Below are 19,547 nucleotides of genomic sequence, written 5' to 3' on the forward strand. Positions count from 1 at the left end.
TCTGGTTAAAGGAATGTCGATCTTGTTTGTCTTTTCAAAAAAATAGCTCTTGGATTTGTTGATCTTTTGTATCATTTTTCAAAGACTCTATTTCATTATATCTGCTCTGATCTTTACTATTTCCTTCCTTCTACTACTTTGGGGTTTGTTGTTCTTTTTCAAATTCCTTTAAATGTGAAGTTAGTTTGTTTATTTGAGCCTTTTCTTGTTTTTCTGAGATAGGCCTGTGATGCTATGGATTTCCTGCTTAGGATTGCTCCCCCAGTGCTCCACAGATTTTGGATTGTTGTGTCTTCACTTCCATTTCTTTCACGATTCCACCAACAAACTACTAGAACTGGTAAATGAATTCAGCAAAGTAGCAGGATATAAAATTAATATCCAGAAATCAATTGCATTTTTATATGCCAATAATGAACTAACAGAAAGGGAAATTAAGAAAACAATCACATTCACAATTGCTACAAAAAGAATAAAATACCTAGGAACAAACCTAATCAATGGTGTAAAAGACCTGTACACAGGAAATTATAAGACAGTGAAGAAAGAAATTGAAGAATATACAAATAAATGGAGGCACATACTGTGTTCATGGATAGGAAGAATTAATATCATTAAAATGTCCACACACCCAAAGCAATCCATAGTTTCAATGCAATTCCTATCAAGATTCCAATGACATATTTCACAGAACATGAACAAATATTTCAAAAATTTATATGGAAACACAAAAGGCCCCACATAGCAACAACAATCCTGAGAAAGAAGAACAAAGTTGGAGGAATCACACTACCTGAAATCAAACTATACTACAAGGCCACAGTAATCAAAACCACCTAGTACTGGCATAAAAACAGACACAGAGATCAATGGAACAGAAAAGAGAGCCCAGAAATAAACCCACATCTTTATAGTCAATTAATATTCAACAGAGGAAGCAAACACATACAATGGGCTAAAGACAGCTTATTCAATAAATGGTGTTCAGAAAATTGGACAGATACATTCAGAAAAATTAAACTAGACCACCTTCTTACACCACATACAAGAATAAATTAAAAATGGATCAAAGACTTAAATGTTGGACTTGAAACCATAAAAATCCTAGAAGAAAACATACACAGCAAAATCTTAGATATTGTTAGTAGAATTTTTTTTATTGGATATATCTCCACAAGCAAGAGAAACAAAAGAAAAAAATGGGACTACCTCAAATGGAAAAGTTTTTGCACAGCAAAGGAAATGAACAACAAAATAAAAAGATAGCCCGCACAATGGGAGAACATATTCTCCCATATTTCTGATAAGGGGTTAATGCCCAAAATTTATAAAGTACTTAAAAAACTCAACACACAAAAAACCCCCCAAAACAACCCAATTAAAAAAATGGGCAGAGGACTTGAATAGACCCTTCTCAAAAAGAACATACAGAATGCCAACAGACATATCAAAAAATGCTCAACATCAGTAATCATCATAGAAATGCAAATTAAAACCACAATGAGATACCATCTCACACCTGTCAGAATGGCCATCATCAGTGAAATGAGCAAACTAGTGCTGGTGAGGATGTGGAGAAAGGGGAACCCTTTTGCATTGTCAGTGGGAATGAAGACTGGTGCAGCCACTGTGGAAAGCAATATGGAGATACCTCAAATAATTACAAATGGATCTGCTTTTTGACCCAGAGATCCCACTTCTGGGAATATATCTCAAGGAACCCAAAACACTAACTTGAAAGAACATAAGCACCCCAATGTTCATGCAGCACTATTTGCAATTGTCAAGATATAGAAGCAGCCCAAGTGTCCATCACTAGATTAGTGGGTAAAAAACTATGGGACATTTACACAATGGAATACTTCTCAGCTGTAGAAAAGAAGAAAATTTTACCTTTTGCAACAGTATGGATAGACCTGGAGAACATTATGTTAAGTGAAATAAGCCAGTCAGAGAAAGACAAATACCATATGATTTCACTCATATGTGGAATCTAATGAACAAACTGAACTAACAAGCAAAACAGAGTCATAGAGAGCAAAGGGTGGGTAGTAGCAGGGGTTAGGGGGTGAAGGGATTAAGCAAAAAGGAAAAAGTACTCATGGATGGATGTGGAGTACTGCTGGGGGAAGGGTGTATAAATGGACTAAATGGTAATGGAAAAATACAATAAATATTAAATTAAAAAAGCAGGTATACATGGATTTAACAGTGCAGATAGTCAGCGACCCTAACTCCTGTGTTGTTTAAGGGTCAACTGTAATTTATTTAAAAATTATATGGTCATTTTTTTTCTTATCTTGTGTTTTCATCTAAAGTCCATCAATTAATAATCATGTGATCTTGGACTATTGAGTAATATATACATTTTTTATCCTCACCTGGTGACATTTTTTTCATTGCTTTTAGAGAGAGAGGAAAGGAGAGAGAAAAATTGATGTGAGAGAGAAACATCAGCCCATTGCCTCCTGCATGCATCTGGACAAGGGAGGGAAACTGCAACCTAGGCATGTGCCCTGATGGGGAATTGAACCTGCAAAGCTTTGTTTTGGGGAGGATGATCTAACCAACTCAGCCATACTGGCCAGGGCTAATTTTTACAGTAAAAGTAGGAAACAATTGAAGGGGGTGTTTTGGACCTAATGAGACAATGTGTTTGATGGCTTGTATAGTATTAGAGCCCTGAGATCTGTAGGACGTGTTTCCGTTTCTTAATAAAATGCACAAAAACAAGCCTGGTTGCTATCAGTATGTTTATTCCTTGCTCCTTTTGGTACATATAGAGAAAAAGTGATTAGAAAATGATCACATGAAAATGATTTTATATTTTGGCCGGAAAATATAAATTTGCTCTATAAAATATTATACTACTGAATTATACTGATTTACTTTTGGTGCCCTCATTTCAGTTCACTATTTATCTAAAAGACGAGTGGCAGTTGAAACAGCATAGGGTAATGTTATTTTTACTAGACAGTAACAGTTGGTAAAGGACTTCCCAGCTGAAACTAGGCAATAAACAACTATGACAGCAACAAAATATGCGATTTTCAAAAAAAACAAAAGAAAAATAGGGGATATGTAAAATGTTATAGGACCTGAATTCAGAATCAGGATGTAAAGTTGTAATGTTTCTTTTCGTGTGTTTTGTTACTCTTTTTTACTTCTCCTCCTTCTTTCCTTTTGAGGAAAACCTGAAATGGGCTTTGACGTAATAAATCATTTACTTATTTAGTGCGAGGGGATGGTGGAGTGCATTTCTAATATAACACAAAATTGCAATTCTGAATTCTAAAAGGCTTGTTAAAAGAGTGCAATATTTAGAAATGGGAAAATAGCCCTGGCTGGTGTGGCTCAGTGGATTGACTGGCAGCCTGTAAATCAAAGGGTTGCCAGTTTGGTTCCCAGTCAGGGCACATGCCTGGGTTGCGGGCCAGAGGCCCAGTAGCGGGTGCATGAGAGGCAACCACACATTGATGTTTCTCTCCCTCTCCTTCCCTTCCACTCTGTCTAAAAATAAATAAATTAAATCTTTAAAAAAATAAATGAAGAGACTCCTCTAAAAGACTAAATAAAGGAACTGCCCTGGGAGTCATTTGTTAGAGTTGCAGATAGTTGCCAATCATAAAGAAAAAATAGTGAAAAGTAAAAGAATGTTTCTAATCATGGACACACCTATGACAACTGCCTAATCTACAATAGACATACCAACGAATGCTCTTCTGACTGGCCCGATTGCTAGCATTCCCAAAGAATGAAGCTTTTGTGTCTCTTGGATTTTCTGTGTTTTCCTCTCTGCACTGGTTCATCAATGAACAGAGGCCTTTTAGGGTGGCAATGGGGCCTCCATGCCTCCTGACAATGTGCGTGACTTCACAGGTCACTGTGGGGACAAGAGCGATGAACAGCATGTAAGTCCTATACCTCTCTTCTTTCCAGCTTCTGTATACCTTTACCCCAGGGGCCGACGAGCAGCCCAGGGAGACTTAGCTAGATACTCGGCCCTGCAGGGATTTGGTTTAAAGCCTGTGGTAGGTAGCATAAACTAAAATATTCTTTTTTTAAATATTCTTTTTATTAAAGAGAGAGATCCATAAATAAAAATTGCTCTTATTAAACAATATCAAATTACTAAGATTCTAACTGGATGGGATGTGTTTTAAACCAGTTTTTACTGATCATAAAGAAGAAATTATAGGCAAAAATGTAGCTTTTAATGTTATACTAGTGGAATAAAATTCAAAAGAAGTCATTACTGCAGCTTTAAAATTCTGTGATGGAAATTATGAGCTTGTTTGAATTCAGTATGAAAATATTTCTAATAAATTCTAAATTAAGTGAGTAGATTTTGTTTTTGCTGATACACAGCCCTGCCAAGTGGAATGGAATGATTACACACTGAACACAACTCTCTGGCTTGTATCCTTTGATTTCTGGGTGGAGCCAAGAGCCCAGGCTTCACGGAGTGCAGGACCTCGAGTTGGATCCTGGATAAACCATCTACTAATTGTGTGATCTTAAACCTCCACTTTATTTTAAGAGGTTGTAAAGTGAGACAAACTAGCTCTCACAGGAGGGAAAGTGCTCCATTGCTTACCGGTGTAATAGCAATAAAAAAGAAACCGCTTACCCCAGGCAGACAAGGGTAAAGAATGCGTGTGTCTGCAGTTTCTGTTACAGTATGACATTCTGAAGGAATTACTGCTTTTCATCAATGGAACTAGTGCTGCACTTACATGCAACTGCCTTTCATAAACATCGTTGTCATCCAGTTAAATGGACCCCTCGTTGGTTCACAGGAATACTGACTCAATTGTCTGAGACACTACTTCTATTACTCAGAGCATTTTACTCAAACATAGTTTCCATTTTTATTCAGATACTCTATTAATTAACAATTACACGATTCTTTTGTTCAGATAACTGTGATAATTAGTGTTTACAGAATTTCATCTACTAAGATAGGTTCTACATATTCAATTTTGCTACTGTCGATCCTCTGTTTATATATATTCAGCTGTTGCTACATTAACACAAGAGAAGAGTTTACTGAAAAATTTCTTCTCTGTAGAAGAGAAGAGTTCTAGTTGATCTTTGTTCCATAGTTTGGGATAGCTATCATGTGGTTAGTAAGTATTATATATGAAGCGCAACCAAAGACAAGGATTCATTAGTATTTGTTCAGTTTCCCCAGGGAGGCTGCATGTGGGTGCGCTGCCCTCCCTCTTCCTCCCTCGGCCTGTGTGGGAAAACCCTTGCTGGCTTCCCGGGTAAGCAGCAAAGAGGAACCGCTGGGCCGATGTGACAGGAGTGCAGAGTCTCTCCCATTATTAATCTCTGTGAAGCTCCCCTTGGCATGCTTGCTGTGATAACATGCATGGTGCTGCTTCAGGCAAAAGGTTAATGTGAAAGAAGGAGAAATGTTGGGGGGGAAAGGTCTCGGCTGCATGAAAGGTTCTAATAATCTGCAGCCATGGAGGAAAGCGGAGGAACACATCTGACATATAAACATATTTCATTTTGAATGTTACATTGGGAGATCACCTTTTGGCTTTTTTGCTTTTCATTTTCATTTCTGAGAAGTTCCGCTTTGGTATTTTATTTAAAATGCAGACCGTAACCTGTAGATAAAATTGAGAATTGCTTTAAAGTGTGAGGTTTATCTTTTTCTTTTCCTTTTTCTTTTTGTATACTACACTAGAGGGGAAATATTTTGAAGGAATAATAAGGGCCATGAAATTTTTCTCATGCAAGGGACATAAAGGAAAGAATAAACAAATGGGACCTCATCAAAATAAAAAGCTTCTGCATGGCTAAAGAAAACAGCACCAAATTACAAAGAGAACCAACAATATGGGAAAACATATTTGCCAATGATACCTCAGACAAGGGCCTGATCTCCAAAATATATAAAGAACTCACACGACTCCACTCCAGGAAGACAAACAACCCAATTAAAAAATGGGCAAAGGACTTGAACAGACACTTCTCCAAGGAAGACATACAGAAGGCCCAGAGACATATGAAAAGATGCTCAGCATCACTAGCCATCAGAGAGATGCAAATTAAAACCACAATGAGGTACCATCTCACACCAGTCAGAGTGGCCAACATAAACAAATCCACAAACAAATGTTGGAGAGGATGCGGAGAAAAGGGAACCCTCGTGCACTGTTGGTGGGAATGCAGACTGGTGAGGCCACTGTGGAAAACAGTATGGAATTTCCTCAGAAAACTAAAAATGGAACTGCCCTTTGACCCAGTAATTCCGCTGCTGGGATTATACCCTAAGAACACTGAAACACCAATCCAAAAGAATCTGTGCACCCCAATGTTCATAGCAGCACAATTTACAATAGCCAAGTACTGGAAGCAACCGAAGTGCCCATCAGCAAACGAGTGGATCCAAAAACTATGGTATATTTACACAATGGAATTCTACGCAGCAGAGAGAAAGAAGGAGCTTATACCCTTTGCAACAGCATGGATGAAACTGGAGAGCATTATGCTAAGTGAAATAAGCCAGGAAGTGAGGGACAAATACCATATGATCTCACCTTTAACTGGAACATAAGCACTAGAAGGAAAAAGCAAACAAAATATATCCAGAGACATTGAAGTTAAGAACAATGTAACAATAGCAAGGGCGGGGGTGGGGGGTGGGGGCGGGGACAGTGGGTAGAGGGGATTACAGGAACTACTATAAAGGACACATGAACAAATCCAAGGGGGAGGGTGGAGAGGGGGGAGGGAAGTGGGTTCACCTGGGGTGGGGTGAAGGGATGGGGGGAAAAGGCATACAACTGTAATTAAATAACAATAAATAAATTAAAAAAAAAATTTCTCTCATGAAAATTTGTGATGTTACATTTATCAATGAGATTTTTTCAAGCTAGCTATAATGATGTTAAAGTAGTTACCTTTTGAAAAAATTCAACCTGTGCCCCCCTTTAATGTCCAAATGCTGTGACCTTTAAGAAATAGATGAATATGTTGACTCTTACTTATGAAATTGGCATGGGTAAAGTTGAATTTCGGATGCAACTGATTCTCTTCATAGGTTTTTGAAAATGTTCTTATTTTACATAATGGAATTCTTGTTAAGAATACCCTAACCATTTACTTTCAGGGTTTTTTTTAAAGATATTAAGTTTAGGAAGACTGAATCTTCCCAATGTAATAAATTCTATTGAGCACTTAATTCATAGCAAATGAGAAAAAGAATTTCAGGTGTAACAACTATGTGGTTCTAGTTTTGACAAGAATCACTCTTTATTAGAGTCTACTGATGTCCTGAGCCAAGGAAATAAATGTTGTGGCACTTATGTTGTGGCACTGGTCTGGATATTTTATTTTTAAAATCCATTCCAATTGTTGCATTGTCTGCTTCCAAGCTGATCCCCACTTCCTGGTCTTCATTCTCCTGTATTTTTATTTATTTATTTAATATAACAATCAATACTAAGTACAAAAATAGTCTAACTTCTCTCCTAGTAATTGCTCCAAGTTATTTGATGTACAAAGGCTTTACTCTGCTTTATTTTTATTAACACTAAAGGCAGCTGTGTTATTTATGTTGCTACCATTCAAATTTAAATCAATCAGAAAATTACAACATTGACTGTTGGTACAATGTTGAGATATATCCCATGCAATGGATTCTTACAACTGGAGTGTTTCCAGAAAATATAAAATATGTAAAAAATTATTTGTGCATACCTGCTACACAGGGTCTGGCAGAAGTCATGCCTGCTTGAGTGTGGTCAGTAGGGTAATAATATGGGTGTGATAATTTATAATTTTAATTTGAACATTTTACCTAAAATGTCATATGGCGTGTTTGAGATGACATTGTTATGTTATAGAGTTACATGCTTATGATTTTGTAATAAAAGATTTTGTAATAAAAAGGGATGTTATTTGTGCCGGATGTTGTATATTCACTTTTAGTGCTAAATTTACTCTAAATTGACTGTGATTCAAATGAGAAAAAGATACTCAGTTAATCAAACATATATCTATACCTATATGTTATGCTTAAGAACTTTTTTAATTCACTCTAGTATTTTCATAAGGAGATAGGAATCTATTTTATACTTTGGTTTGCTAGAATATATCACAGGCATTTGAGACTTTACCTAATTTCTTTAACAAACATTTTGGCTTGAAGACCAAGAATTTTTTTCAGTGTATTTACTTCATCTAAATCTAAATTTATATGTGAAATATGTGAAAGCTACCTTAGAGATGCAATCTGAAAATCTGAGAGGTGATAGTGTTTAACAAGATTATACTCAGTGAAACATTATTTCTTCATTGGAAAGACATAAATATCAAGTACTTTTCAAAGTATTTGATTTGTTGAAGTACTTGAAGGTAAATCATTGGTACAGTGAAATGTGAGACTTCATGTGCAATATTTATTTTGTTACAACATTGGATGCAAAATTTTTATGCACATTGTCATGAAACAACTAATGAAAATACTTAAAATTTCTATTTCCCATAACAACATATCTTGGTTCGGCATACTAAAACAAATGTCATAGACGGGGTGGCTTAAACAGCAAACGTTTATTGCTCACAGTTTTAGGGACAGCGAAGTCCAAGATCAAGGTGCTGGCAGAACTGATGTCTCATGAGGGCCCTTTTCCTGATTTGCAGACAGCTGTCTTCTTGCCACAACATAGCAGAGAGAGAGGTCATCTGTAGTGTCTCTTCTTATAAGGGCACTGATCTCATCCTGAGGGTTTCATCCTCATGACCCAGTCTCATCAAGAAGGCCTTCCTGCCACTACTAACTATCACATTGGGGATCAGGGCTTAAACATAGGATTTGGAGAGATGCAAACCTTCAGTCCATAGCACAACAGAATTAGATATGTAACAGATCTAGTAATAAATGTATAGAGCTCACTGAAGAAAACTAGAAAATTTTCACAGACTTCAGTCTTGGCCTAAAAGGGTGCTATAGTTTTGAGTCCTATGATATTTACCCTAGTTTTATGTAACAACTTCAGCACACTGAATTGGATGCTCAACGAAAAAGAGCAAAATATCTTTTTTTTGTTTATGGCATTGGGAAGATGCATTAGGACCATTTTGCTTTAATGTCTCTGTAGACCTTCTGGTCTATTCTGCTGTGCGGTCACCAATTTAGAACCATTATATCCTAGAGGAGCAAAGCACTCAAGCTTCTCTAAGTCAAAAGCCTCATTTTGTAAGTGTGAAAGAGGTAAACCCTAAGCCAAGTGGTTAGTAACTCACAGATATGTGCTAATTAATGGTGCCTCAGTAATCTGAGGTTCCTATCCATCCTGTTTGAAATATGAGTTTCTTGAGGCCTTAGAAGATTGATTATAAAATCTGATTTTCATGCATCACACAACTTTAGAGGGTATTATAAAACACATTAAGTTTTTAGATAAAATTACCCATTAGTTACTGATGTCAGAATATGTGCCTAAATCTCTTTCAAGTTACTTCCTTTTAATAAAATTTGGAGAGAGGCAATTTTATGTATCTATACCTTATTGTCAGCCCAAATACTTTCAGATCTGTCATGTATGCTTTGTACCAACTGCAGGATACATTTTTGAGGTGAACTGGAAAAGAAGGTACCTGTGAGAACAGAAAATATCCTGTAGAATGGGATGAATAGAAAAGTGTGATAAAGTGGATAGCAATGCAGATTTTATAACGACAGAGATGGAATAAAACCTGAGCCCACAGAACTGCACACTGGCTTCAATGTTTGTGATGAAGAGCTATGAAAGTTGCCTAAGAATGACTGGGAGAGAAGAGTCAAGGGTGCTGAATACACCAACTCAAGAATGATTGGAATGTTTTAACAAAGACTGTAAATCTTTTTTGTGCAAAGGCAATTAATTAACCAACTTCTTGTTAAAACATTTGTTGATGAAGAGTCTGAAAATTTTTCAATGAGCAAGGGATAACAAATGGGAATTTGACGTATCTACTTGGACTAATAATAAAATAGTATAAATGTTTCTTTAGAGTTTTATCATTTATTTTAGTTAAATATTTACAAGTGCTTTTATTATTTTATACTTTCCCCCCCCAAATAATATTTTTCTTGCAAGAGAGCGAATCTTAAACTTGCTCCAAAGGATTGGCTTCAGAGAGACCTTGAACTAGGCATTTTCTTTTGTACATGTGCCTATTAGAGTTCTGCTATTTTGAAAACAATCTTCCTAAAATACTTTCATGTCAAATCACACTACCAGGAACTCTTCCCTCTTGGCAGTGTTGGATGCTTTGGATGATGTTGTGCACAGCTGTGTAACATAAATCATGTTCCTTAATAGATTTTGATGTCTAAAACTGTTTCACAGTTGTGGACTATTTTTGTTTATAATGGGAAATGCAAACATGAAAAAAAAGATGAACCTCATGCATTATGCATCACTTGTTCATCTTTGAATATATGAAAACGTGAAAGCAACAAACTGAAGAAGCATTCTCAGTGCATTCTGAAAGTTGGCTGAGCAGTGAATCTTTCTCCTGGGAAAGAGGTTAATATGTTACTGGAATTGTATCTGGACCCATTCTACAGGGATTTTATCACAATTCCAACAACAGATGCCTTATAACCAAAAGGACAAACTTGAAGGAGCATGTATCTTGGTGACACTTTAAGGAAAAAAAAACATTATGCCTTTATGACATGATGCCATTCTTCTAGAAATACAAATAGTTTAAGGAGGAGGCCATGAAAAAGCAAAATATTGGCCCCATTAAGGCAGGACGTTTATCTAGTTCTTCCCATTTTATAGAAGACTGATTAACACAGTCAATACATGTTACATAGACTGGTTGATCACTGGTTCGCTGACTGGCTGCATGAATGATTGGAAGAGTGTCTGCTGCACTTTTTTTTTCTCACCATGGATTTAGGAATTAGCTAAAATGGCTCAGTTTTGCAATGCAGTCTGCTGTTGCTTTGCAACTCAAGTATGCAAGTTGATATCATCCAAGAAGCACAGCCACTTTGTGAGCTCCCTTTGAAAATTTCAAAGACAGGACTTCTGGCCAAGATGGAGGCATAGGTAGATACACTTTGCTTCCTCACACAACCAAAAGAAGGACAACAACAAATGTAAAAAACAAAAACAAAAAACAACCAGAACTGCCAGAAAATTGAACTGTATGGAAGTCTGATAACTGAGGAGTTAAAGAAGAAATGTTCATTCAGAGTAGGAGGGGTGGAGAAGGACAGCAGGGGTGGAGAGGATGTGTGGCAAGGTGGCAGACCAGGCGAGCAAGGCAGACACTGGCAGACCAGTCCCACATTTGCGTGTGGATAAGCCAGGAGCAACAAATGGGGAGCAAGGTAGACTATGCAACGCAGGGTTGCTGCACAGAATACTAAAGCCTCAAAACCTCTGGCTGTAAAAACCTATGGGGGCTTAGGCTGTTGGAGAAACTCCCAACCTCACAGGAGAGTTTGTTGAAGGGACCCACAGGATCCTAGAATGTACAAAGGCCCACCCACCTGGGAATCAGTACCAGAAGGGCCCAATATGCTTGAGGGTAGCAGGGGAAGTGACAGAGCAGGGTGAGAACCAAGCAAGCAGCACTGTTCCCTCTCTGACACCTGCCCCACAATACAGTGAAGTGGGTTGACCCACCCTGGTGAATATCTAAGGCTCTGCCCCTTACACGTAACACATGTGCCAAGACAAAGAAATATGGCCAACAGTGAAGGGAAGGAAACTTGGACTCAAATCGATGATTTGGACCAGAAGAAAGAAATAAACATTCAACCAGAAGAGAAGGAAGAAATAAGAATTCCAAAGAATGAGGAGAGGCTTAGGAACCTTCAGGGCAACTTTAAATGTTCAACATCTGAATCACAGGGGCGCCAGAAGTACGTTAGAAATAGCAAGAAATGGAAAAGTTATTTGAAAACATAATGAAGGAGAACTTCCCCAATATGGCAGAGGGAATAGACTTTAAGGAAGTCCAGGAAGCTGAGAGAGTCCCAAAGATTTGTACCCAAGGAAGCACACACCAATCACATCATAATTACATTACCCAAGGTTAAAGATAGGGAGAGAATCTTAAAAGCAGCACGAGAAAAGGAGACAGTTACCTAGAAAGGAGTTCCAATAAGACTGTCAGCTGATTTCTCAAAAGAGACCTTACAGGCAAGAAGGGGCTGGAAAGAAGTATTCCAAGACATGAAAGGCAAGGACCTACATCCAAGACTACCCTATCCAGCAAAGCTCTCATTTAGAATGGAAGGGCAGATAAAGTGCTTCCAAGATAAGGACAAGTTAAAGGAGTTCATCATCCCCGTGCCATTATTGTATGAAATGTTAAAGGGACTCATCTAAGAAAAAGATCAAAACTTTTAACAATAAAATGACAATAAACTCACAGCTATCAACAACTGAACTTAAAAAAAAAAACCCAAAACAAAAACAAACAACTAGAACAGGAACAGAATCACAGAAATGGAGGTCACATGGAGAGTTATCAGTGGGGAGGGGAAGAATGTGGGCAAAGGTACAGGGAATAAGAAGCATAAATGGTAGGTTCAAAATAAACAGGAAATTTAAGAATAGTATAGGAAATGAAGAAGCCAAAGAACTTACGTGTATGACCCATGGATATGAGCTAAGGGGTGGGGGTGGAATGCTGGTGGGAGGGTGGCTGCAGAGTAGAGGGGAATAAAAGGGAGGTAAAAATTGGGACAACTATAATAGCATAATCAATAAAATACACTGAAAAGTGAAAATTTCTGAGACACCATGATGACATGATATGGTGAACTTTCTCTTTCACAAGCACCATGTCTTCTGAAGCCATATCTATATGTCCATATAGACAGAACTCTTACTAAGCTTGCCATCCCATGTAACTTTTCTGTTTGCCAGTAAACATCATTTCTACCTGTGCACCTTGACACTAAAGGCTTGACTGGGAATTTTGAAAGAAGGCTTGCATTCTGCTGTCAAAATGATCAAATTTATGAAAGCAAAGGCCTTGAATTACAGCTTTTAAATATGTTTCCATCAGAGATAAAGAAATAGAAAAAATGTTCTGTACTACTCAGAAGTAATTGTAACTTTCCTGTAAATAAGTCTTGAAATGTCTGGTTTGATTTAGAATAGAAATTTTAATTATTTTGAGAGAAACCAAAAACCTATTTAGGAAAAAAATGATGAGTTCATTTATTTCTGAATTAATTTACATGATGAAAACGTTTGTCCATGCAAGAGATAATAATTTTCTAATCAGGGCTCTGTATTCACCACTATAGAAACTACTAAAAAAGTCATAATATCTTCTGTGCAAACTGCTGCTCTGGAACAGAGAATGATATGCAAACAGCTATGCAGCACTGACAGCACTTGAGTGCACACTGCTGCAGGTTGGAGCGAATGCTGGGCCCGATGCAGGTGTCTGCAGAAATCACCCATCGGTTACGGACACTGGAAGCCTCCTTTGAAGGTTACTAACCTCAAACAATATTAAAGGAAAAACATGGTTTGATAATCCTTTTCTCATTGACACAGATACTATTAATGATGCAATTACTGCCAAGGATGTTCTCAATAGCTGAGCAATAAAGCATAATCTATGACAAAAATCAAACCTAAGTAATATTGGATAATTCTGGTGTGGGCTATGAAAGGACTAATTTCACCTGCTATTTCATGCCTTTGTGAGTTCATGTTTTCCTGTTTATTTCCCAATGAAAATATTAAAATTTATTCAGTGTGAAAGATAAACATTTCCTGATAAAAACTAATTAATATTTTCAAATTGCCAGGCCAAAATATAGCAATCTTCCACTGAAATTTATTTTTGAAAATAATTACTTTTTACTTGCATTTAATGAGAATATTTGGATTATTCCACCCTTTGAAGGAACTGGCCATTATTTTTTACAGTTAATGCAACTAAAGAAGATAATTCTCTCTGAAAATATTTTCCTATGTTATCTACATGAAGAAAATCATTTTCTAAATAGTAAAATGAATTACATCTATGCTAACTTTTATGGCTATGTAATTTATTGTTTTCCTTAAAAAGGAAAACACTTAACAACCCTGGAATATAGGAAACTAAAACAATAAAGGCTATGTATGAAAAAAACAAAGCGAAGTTAACTTCTTACTAACTTCTTTCAGTGGTGAAAGACTTAAAGTGTTTCCTTTAAGATCAAGAACAAGACAAGGATGAAATCTTTCATTACTTCTACCAACACAGTGCTGGAAGTCTCAGACAGAGTAATTAGATAAGAAAAAAGTAATAAAAGGCAGTCAAATTGGAAATGAACAAGTAAAATTGTCTCTGTTCACAGAAAATACGATTTTTAAACATAGAAAACCATAAAGATTCTTCCAAAAAACTCTTAGAATAAGCAAATTCTGCAAAGTACAGAATACAAAATCAACACATAAAAATTAGTTGCATTTCTATACACTAACAATGAACAACCTGAAAAGGAAATTAAGAAAGCAGTTCCATTTGCAGTAACATCAAAAAGAATAAAATACTTAGTAATATACATAACCAAGGAGATGAAGACATACATATGGAAAACTAGAAATTGTTGTTGAAAAAATTAAAAAAGACACAAGTAAATGTTAATAGATTGGAAGAATTAATATTGTTTACATGTTAATACAACCCAAAGCTGTCTACAGATTCAGTTCAATCCCTATCAAAGTCCTAAGAATGTTTTTTACTTTTGCAGAAATAATGAAACCATCCTAAAATGTATGTGGATTCTCAAGTTGCCCCAAATAACAAAAACAATCTTGAAAAAGAACCAAGTTACAATCCCAACAGTCCCTGATTTCAAAACTAATTATAGAATTACAGTAATTAAACACGTGGAATTTGCATAAAGACAGACATATAGGCCAATGGAATAGAACAGAGCTCCTAAAAGTAAGCTCTATCAGATATGGTCAAGTGATTTTTAACAAGTGCACTAAGACTATTCAATGGGGAAAGACCAGTCTTTTCAACAAATACTGTTGTAAAAATTGGATATTCACACACACAGAAATTAAAGTTGGAATTTCACCTTACACCATGTACAAAATTAAAACTCACAATGGATGGAAGACCTGAATGTAAGAGCTAGTACTATAAAATTATTAGAAGAAAACATAGGAGGAAACACTCTACCATACTGAATTTGGGAATGATTTCTTAATATGACACAAAAGTCACAGGCAAAAGAAAAAAAGAAATTAGGCTTCATCGAAATAAAAAACTTGTGGATGAAAGGACACTAGCATAATGAAGACAGTCAATAGAATGGGAGGAGATATCTGCAATTCATATAACTGATGAAAGACTTCTATGCAGAATAGGTACGGAACTCTTACAACTCAACATAAAAACAACCTGGTTTTAAAAAAGTGGACAAAGGTCTTGGGGAACGTATGTCAAAAACCACAAGATACCACCTCACACCCATTAGGATGACTGTTATAAGCAAACAAACAAATGAACAAACAAACCCAGAAAATAACAGGTGTTGGCAAAGGTGTTGAGACATTGGGATGCTTGTGCATTGTCAGTGGGAATGTAAAATCTTGTAGAATCTGTGGAAACAATATGGCAACTTCAAAAAAAAATATCATATGATACTGCAATTCTACTTCTGGAGATATATCCAAAAGTAACGAAAGCAGGATTTCCAACAGATATTTGCACATCCATGTTCATAGCAGTCTTATTCATAATAGCCAAAGGTAAAAGACACCCAAGAGTTTATCAACAGATGAATGGGTAAACAAAATGTGGTACAAATATGCTATGCAATATTCTTCAGCCTCAAAAAGGAAGCAAATTCTGACACATGCGACAATGTGGATGAACCTTGCGGATATCATACTAGGTGAAATAAGCCGATCATGAAAAGACAATAAAGCATGATTTCACTTGCGTGAGGTATCTTAGAGTCATCAACTTCATAGAGACAAAATGTAGAATGGCGGTTCCCCAGGGCTAGCCAGAGGGAGGGCTGTGGGGTTATTATGGAAGGGGTGTACAGTTTCAGGGGGGGAAATACAGAAGTTCTGGAGATGGATAGTGGTGGTGGCTGCAGAACAATACTCATTTATTTAACATTACAGAACAGTGCAATTTAAAGTGACTAAAGTGGTGAATTTTATGTCATATGTATTTTGCCATAATTTAAATTAAAAAAGTTGAAGAAAATACCACAACTTATGCCTCATAGAACTTTTAGGAGGAAAGTAGATGTGCATTATTAATATGAGCTCAGGTGAAATAAGTAGTTTGCTTTTAATACCTTCTACCTCTCCCTTTTGAGATTTTCCCTAATTCTTATATTTTCTCTGTATGTATTCTAAGAACTTTACGTTGTGATGATCTACTCATTACCATGCTTTACTGAATTAATCCTGGGTGCTGCACCAATTCCCTCACTATTACCACTACTAAACCTCTATTCTATTCTTTCCCATTTTCTCAGAAGCGTGCCCTCAGTTAACCATCCCTTGGGGACATTATTTAATATTTTTCTTCCCATGATAGTGTTAATGATCGAATCTATGAGAGATTCTCCAGTGAATTTTAACGAGCAAATCTAGCACACTGTGGAAGCCAATTCAGGAGATAATTGGGCCTTTCAAGAAACCACAAATTGCAACACAGAGACACCCTCCCATCTGTGTCTGACCTTTGGGATCATAAAATTGAAAACAAAATGATGAGTTCCATAAGTTCAAAAGGCCCATGAACGTGGATTCTACTGATAAGTTTCTGCATATTGTTCTTCAGTGTTGCATACTCCGTCCAACTGCCACGATTTAGTGATGGCTGCGGTAGCAGAATCTACATGGAGGCAGATTTTAATAGAGCAGATAGTTCCAGATTGGAATGTAGATGTGTAGCACATGGAATTAAAAAGTAAATCAGCCACAATTCAAGAAAAATTGTTTAAATGATTTATAATAAACAATTTTCTATTGAGGGGGGTAAATGAATACTTGAACGTTTTTCTGGTGCATTTTTGAATAATCCAGCAATTATTAGAAGTCTGTGATTGCGTTTTTTTAATAAGAATTAGTTGAAAGTGTATTCTCATTAGATTCATTTTATAACAAAATGAACCCCTGTTGAGACTAAAGGGAAAATAGTTTATTTAGCTATTTTTCTAGTTCTACCACTTCCAGAAATAATCATCATTATCCTTGTGTATTAAAAAGAGCAAAGAAGAGTACACAGAGACTTCAGCTGGTAATTGCACTGCAAGGTAATTTCTTGATATTTAAAAATCGCTTGAACTCCCATGAGAGTGTATATACATTTCATACACATAATTGCTAAAATGTGACGAAAATGGTTTTGAATATTTTACAGTCACAAGTAGATTATTGTAAAAGTTGCTGGGAACTAAAGGCGACTTGATGACAACACATATCTGTGCAGATACACGCCCAGCTGACCGAAGAGCGTGCACACACATGTATACTGTGCAACTTACTGCGTAGTTTAGTTTGTTTCTGTTCAGCCAAAGCCCCTGCACTGCTACTAGGGATCCACAGGGTAATCATTGGGATATTCCGGCTACTGCAAATATTTCAAAGGCCTTATGGGGATTGTCAATTTAACCATATTATGATTCATAGACTAGTAACATTTCTTTGCTTTCCGATAGCATAACATCAATTCTGTGTGGAAATACTGGTATCCTTAGGCTAACCAGAAACTCTGACAGACTTCTAATTCTATGTCTTTGATCAAAATGGGACAGTGGATAAACAATTAGGCCTCAGAACAGAACTTTAAGAGCTCATGTTCTGGAGTCAAAAAGACCTGGTGGCAGTCTTACCCCAGCACTCACTGGCAGTGCCACCGTGGGAGAATTACCTAATGCCTCTAACACACTGACTGCATTTTCTCACGTTTAAAGAAGAAAATGTTTGCTTCCTAAGGAGTAAACTACTACAAGTAGAATACCTAACACAGAACAAAGTACCTCAATAAAGTGTGGCTACTACAATTCCTATTATTATTACAGAATAGAGCTGATTTGTAAAATCTTTCAAAGTAAAGGACCAAGAAATAAATTTAATAAAATAGACCATTGGTAATAAAGTAGGTTTAGTTAAAAAGTGACATTTCTAAATCAGCTTTCAGTTTTCATATAGATGATCTCAAGAACATGCACCAGATATATTTTGTCCAAAATGTGATTAAATAAAAATTCACTGCTGTTGGGAATGTAAACTGATACAGGCACCATGGAAAACAGTGTAAAGATTCCTTAAAAAATTAAGAATAGAGTTACCGTATGACCCAGCAAACCGTCTCCTGGGTATCTACCCAGCATTTTTGGAAATATTTGTTTGCAAAGATATATGCGCCACTGTGTTCGTTGCAGCATTATCTGCGGTGGCCAAGTGTCCAGACGATGGCCAAGACGTGGAAACAACCAAGGTCTCTTTTGATAGAGGGTTGGATAAACAAGATGTGGTCTGTATATACAAAGGAATACTGCTCAGCCATAGGAAAAGATGAAATGCTGCCATTTGTGGGAACAAGGGCGTGAATCTTGAGAATACAATGTAATTTCACACAGCTGTGGGATATAAAACTGAAAGCAACAAATGAAGAAACAAGACAATTGCACAAACAAAAACTCATAGACACAGACAACAGTATTGTGGGTACCAGAGGGAAAAGGAGGTGGGATGGGAGGTAGTAAAGGTAAAGGGAGTCAAATTTTGTTGACAAAAAAATGTGACTTTGGGTAGTAAACAGACAGTGCAACCTACAGATGATGCATTATAAAATTGTAACTTGAAACCTATATCACTTTATAAACCAATGTCACCCCAGTAAGTTTTAAGAAATCTTTTTGTAACTGGGTTGCCAAGCACTGTCTAACAACCAGCATATTTACTACTACGGCTAAGGCAACCAGCCAGGGCAAGAACAGTCTTGTCAAAGGGAAATCTCCACAGTTGCTAAGGGTTCTTCCAGCCCAGGGATGGGCCATTTGTTGCTAAGATAATCTTCTTTTTTTTTTTTTTTTTTTTGAGCTTGAGCATTTTTAAGTACATTCAGAAATTTTTTGGATAATGGAAAACAGCCTTATCTGGGTGGTTATGTGAACAACCAAGTGTCCAGATCTTCGGTCTCCCAAGTGTCTTTGATTGCTTATACACACACACACTCACACACTCAAAGCTACAAAGTGCTTTTGCTACAGTAAGTCATTCAGAGTTTTCAAGAACATGGAGATTCGACAGTGAGGTGCAATGTTTAATTCCACAGGTTCATCACAGACGCAGATGGTTGAGTAGTGATCAGAGTGGCCTCTGTCCAGACCTGAAATTCTGATATGCCTGGATGGAATACTGAGGTTGTGTTGAAGATGTAACCGTAATAATAATTCCTCATATTTTATGGTGCCTATGTGTTGTAAAGTATTTTTATGTACATTATATCATTCGGTCCTCACAGCAATCGTTTTAGGGGGACAGGGCAGGATGTCATTATTTTAATCTTACATGTGTTGAAAT

The 19,547-nt window shown here is 36.7% G+C and overlaps 1 protein-coding gene across 1 annotated transcript in view; it reads left to right on the forward strand.

Annotated features, from left to right (window-relative positions):
• Nucleotides 1-3,714: 3,714 nt before the first annotated feature.
• Nucleotides 3,715-19,547, forward strand: part of MALRD1 (MAM and LDL receptor class A domain containing 1) — a 543,248-nt gene continuing 527,415 nt past the window's right edge. The window contains 2 exon segments of the mRNA XM_071221350.1: nt 3,715-3,757; nt 3,760-4,035. Coding sequence (XP_071077451.1) covers nt 3,715-3,757; nt 3,760-4,035 — 319 coding nt within the window.

The sequence above is a fragment of the Desmodus rotundus genome, chromosome 4 (assembly GCF_022682495.2).
Source record: "Desmodus rotundus isolate HL8 chromosome 4, HLdesRot8A.1, whole genome shotgun sequence".
NCBI lineage: Eukaryota > Metazoa > Chordata > Mammalia > Chiroptera > Phyllostomidae > Desmodus > Desmodus rotundus.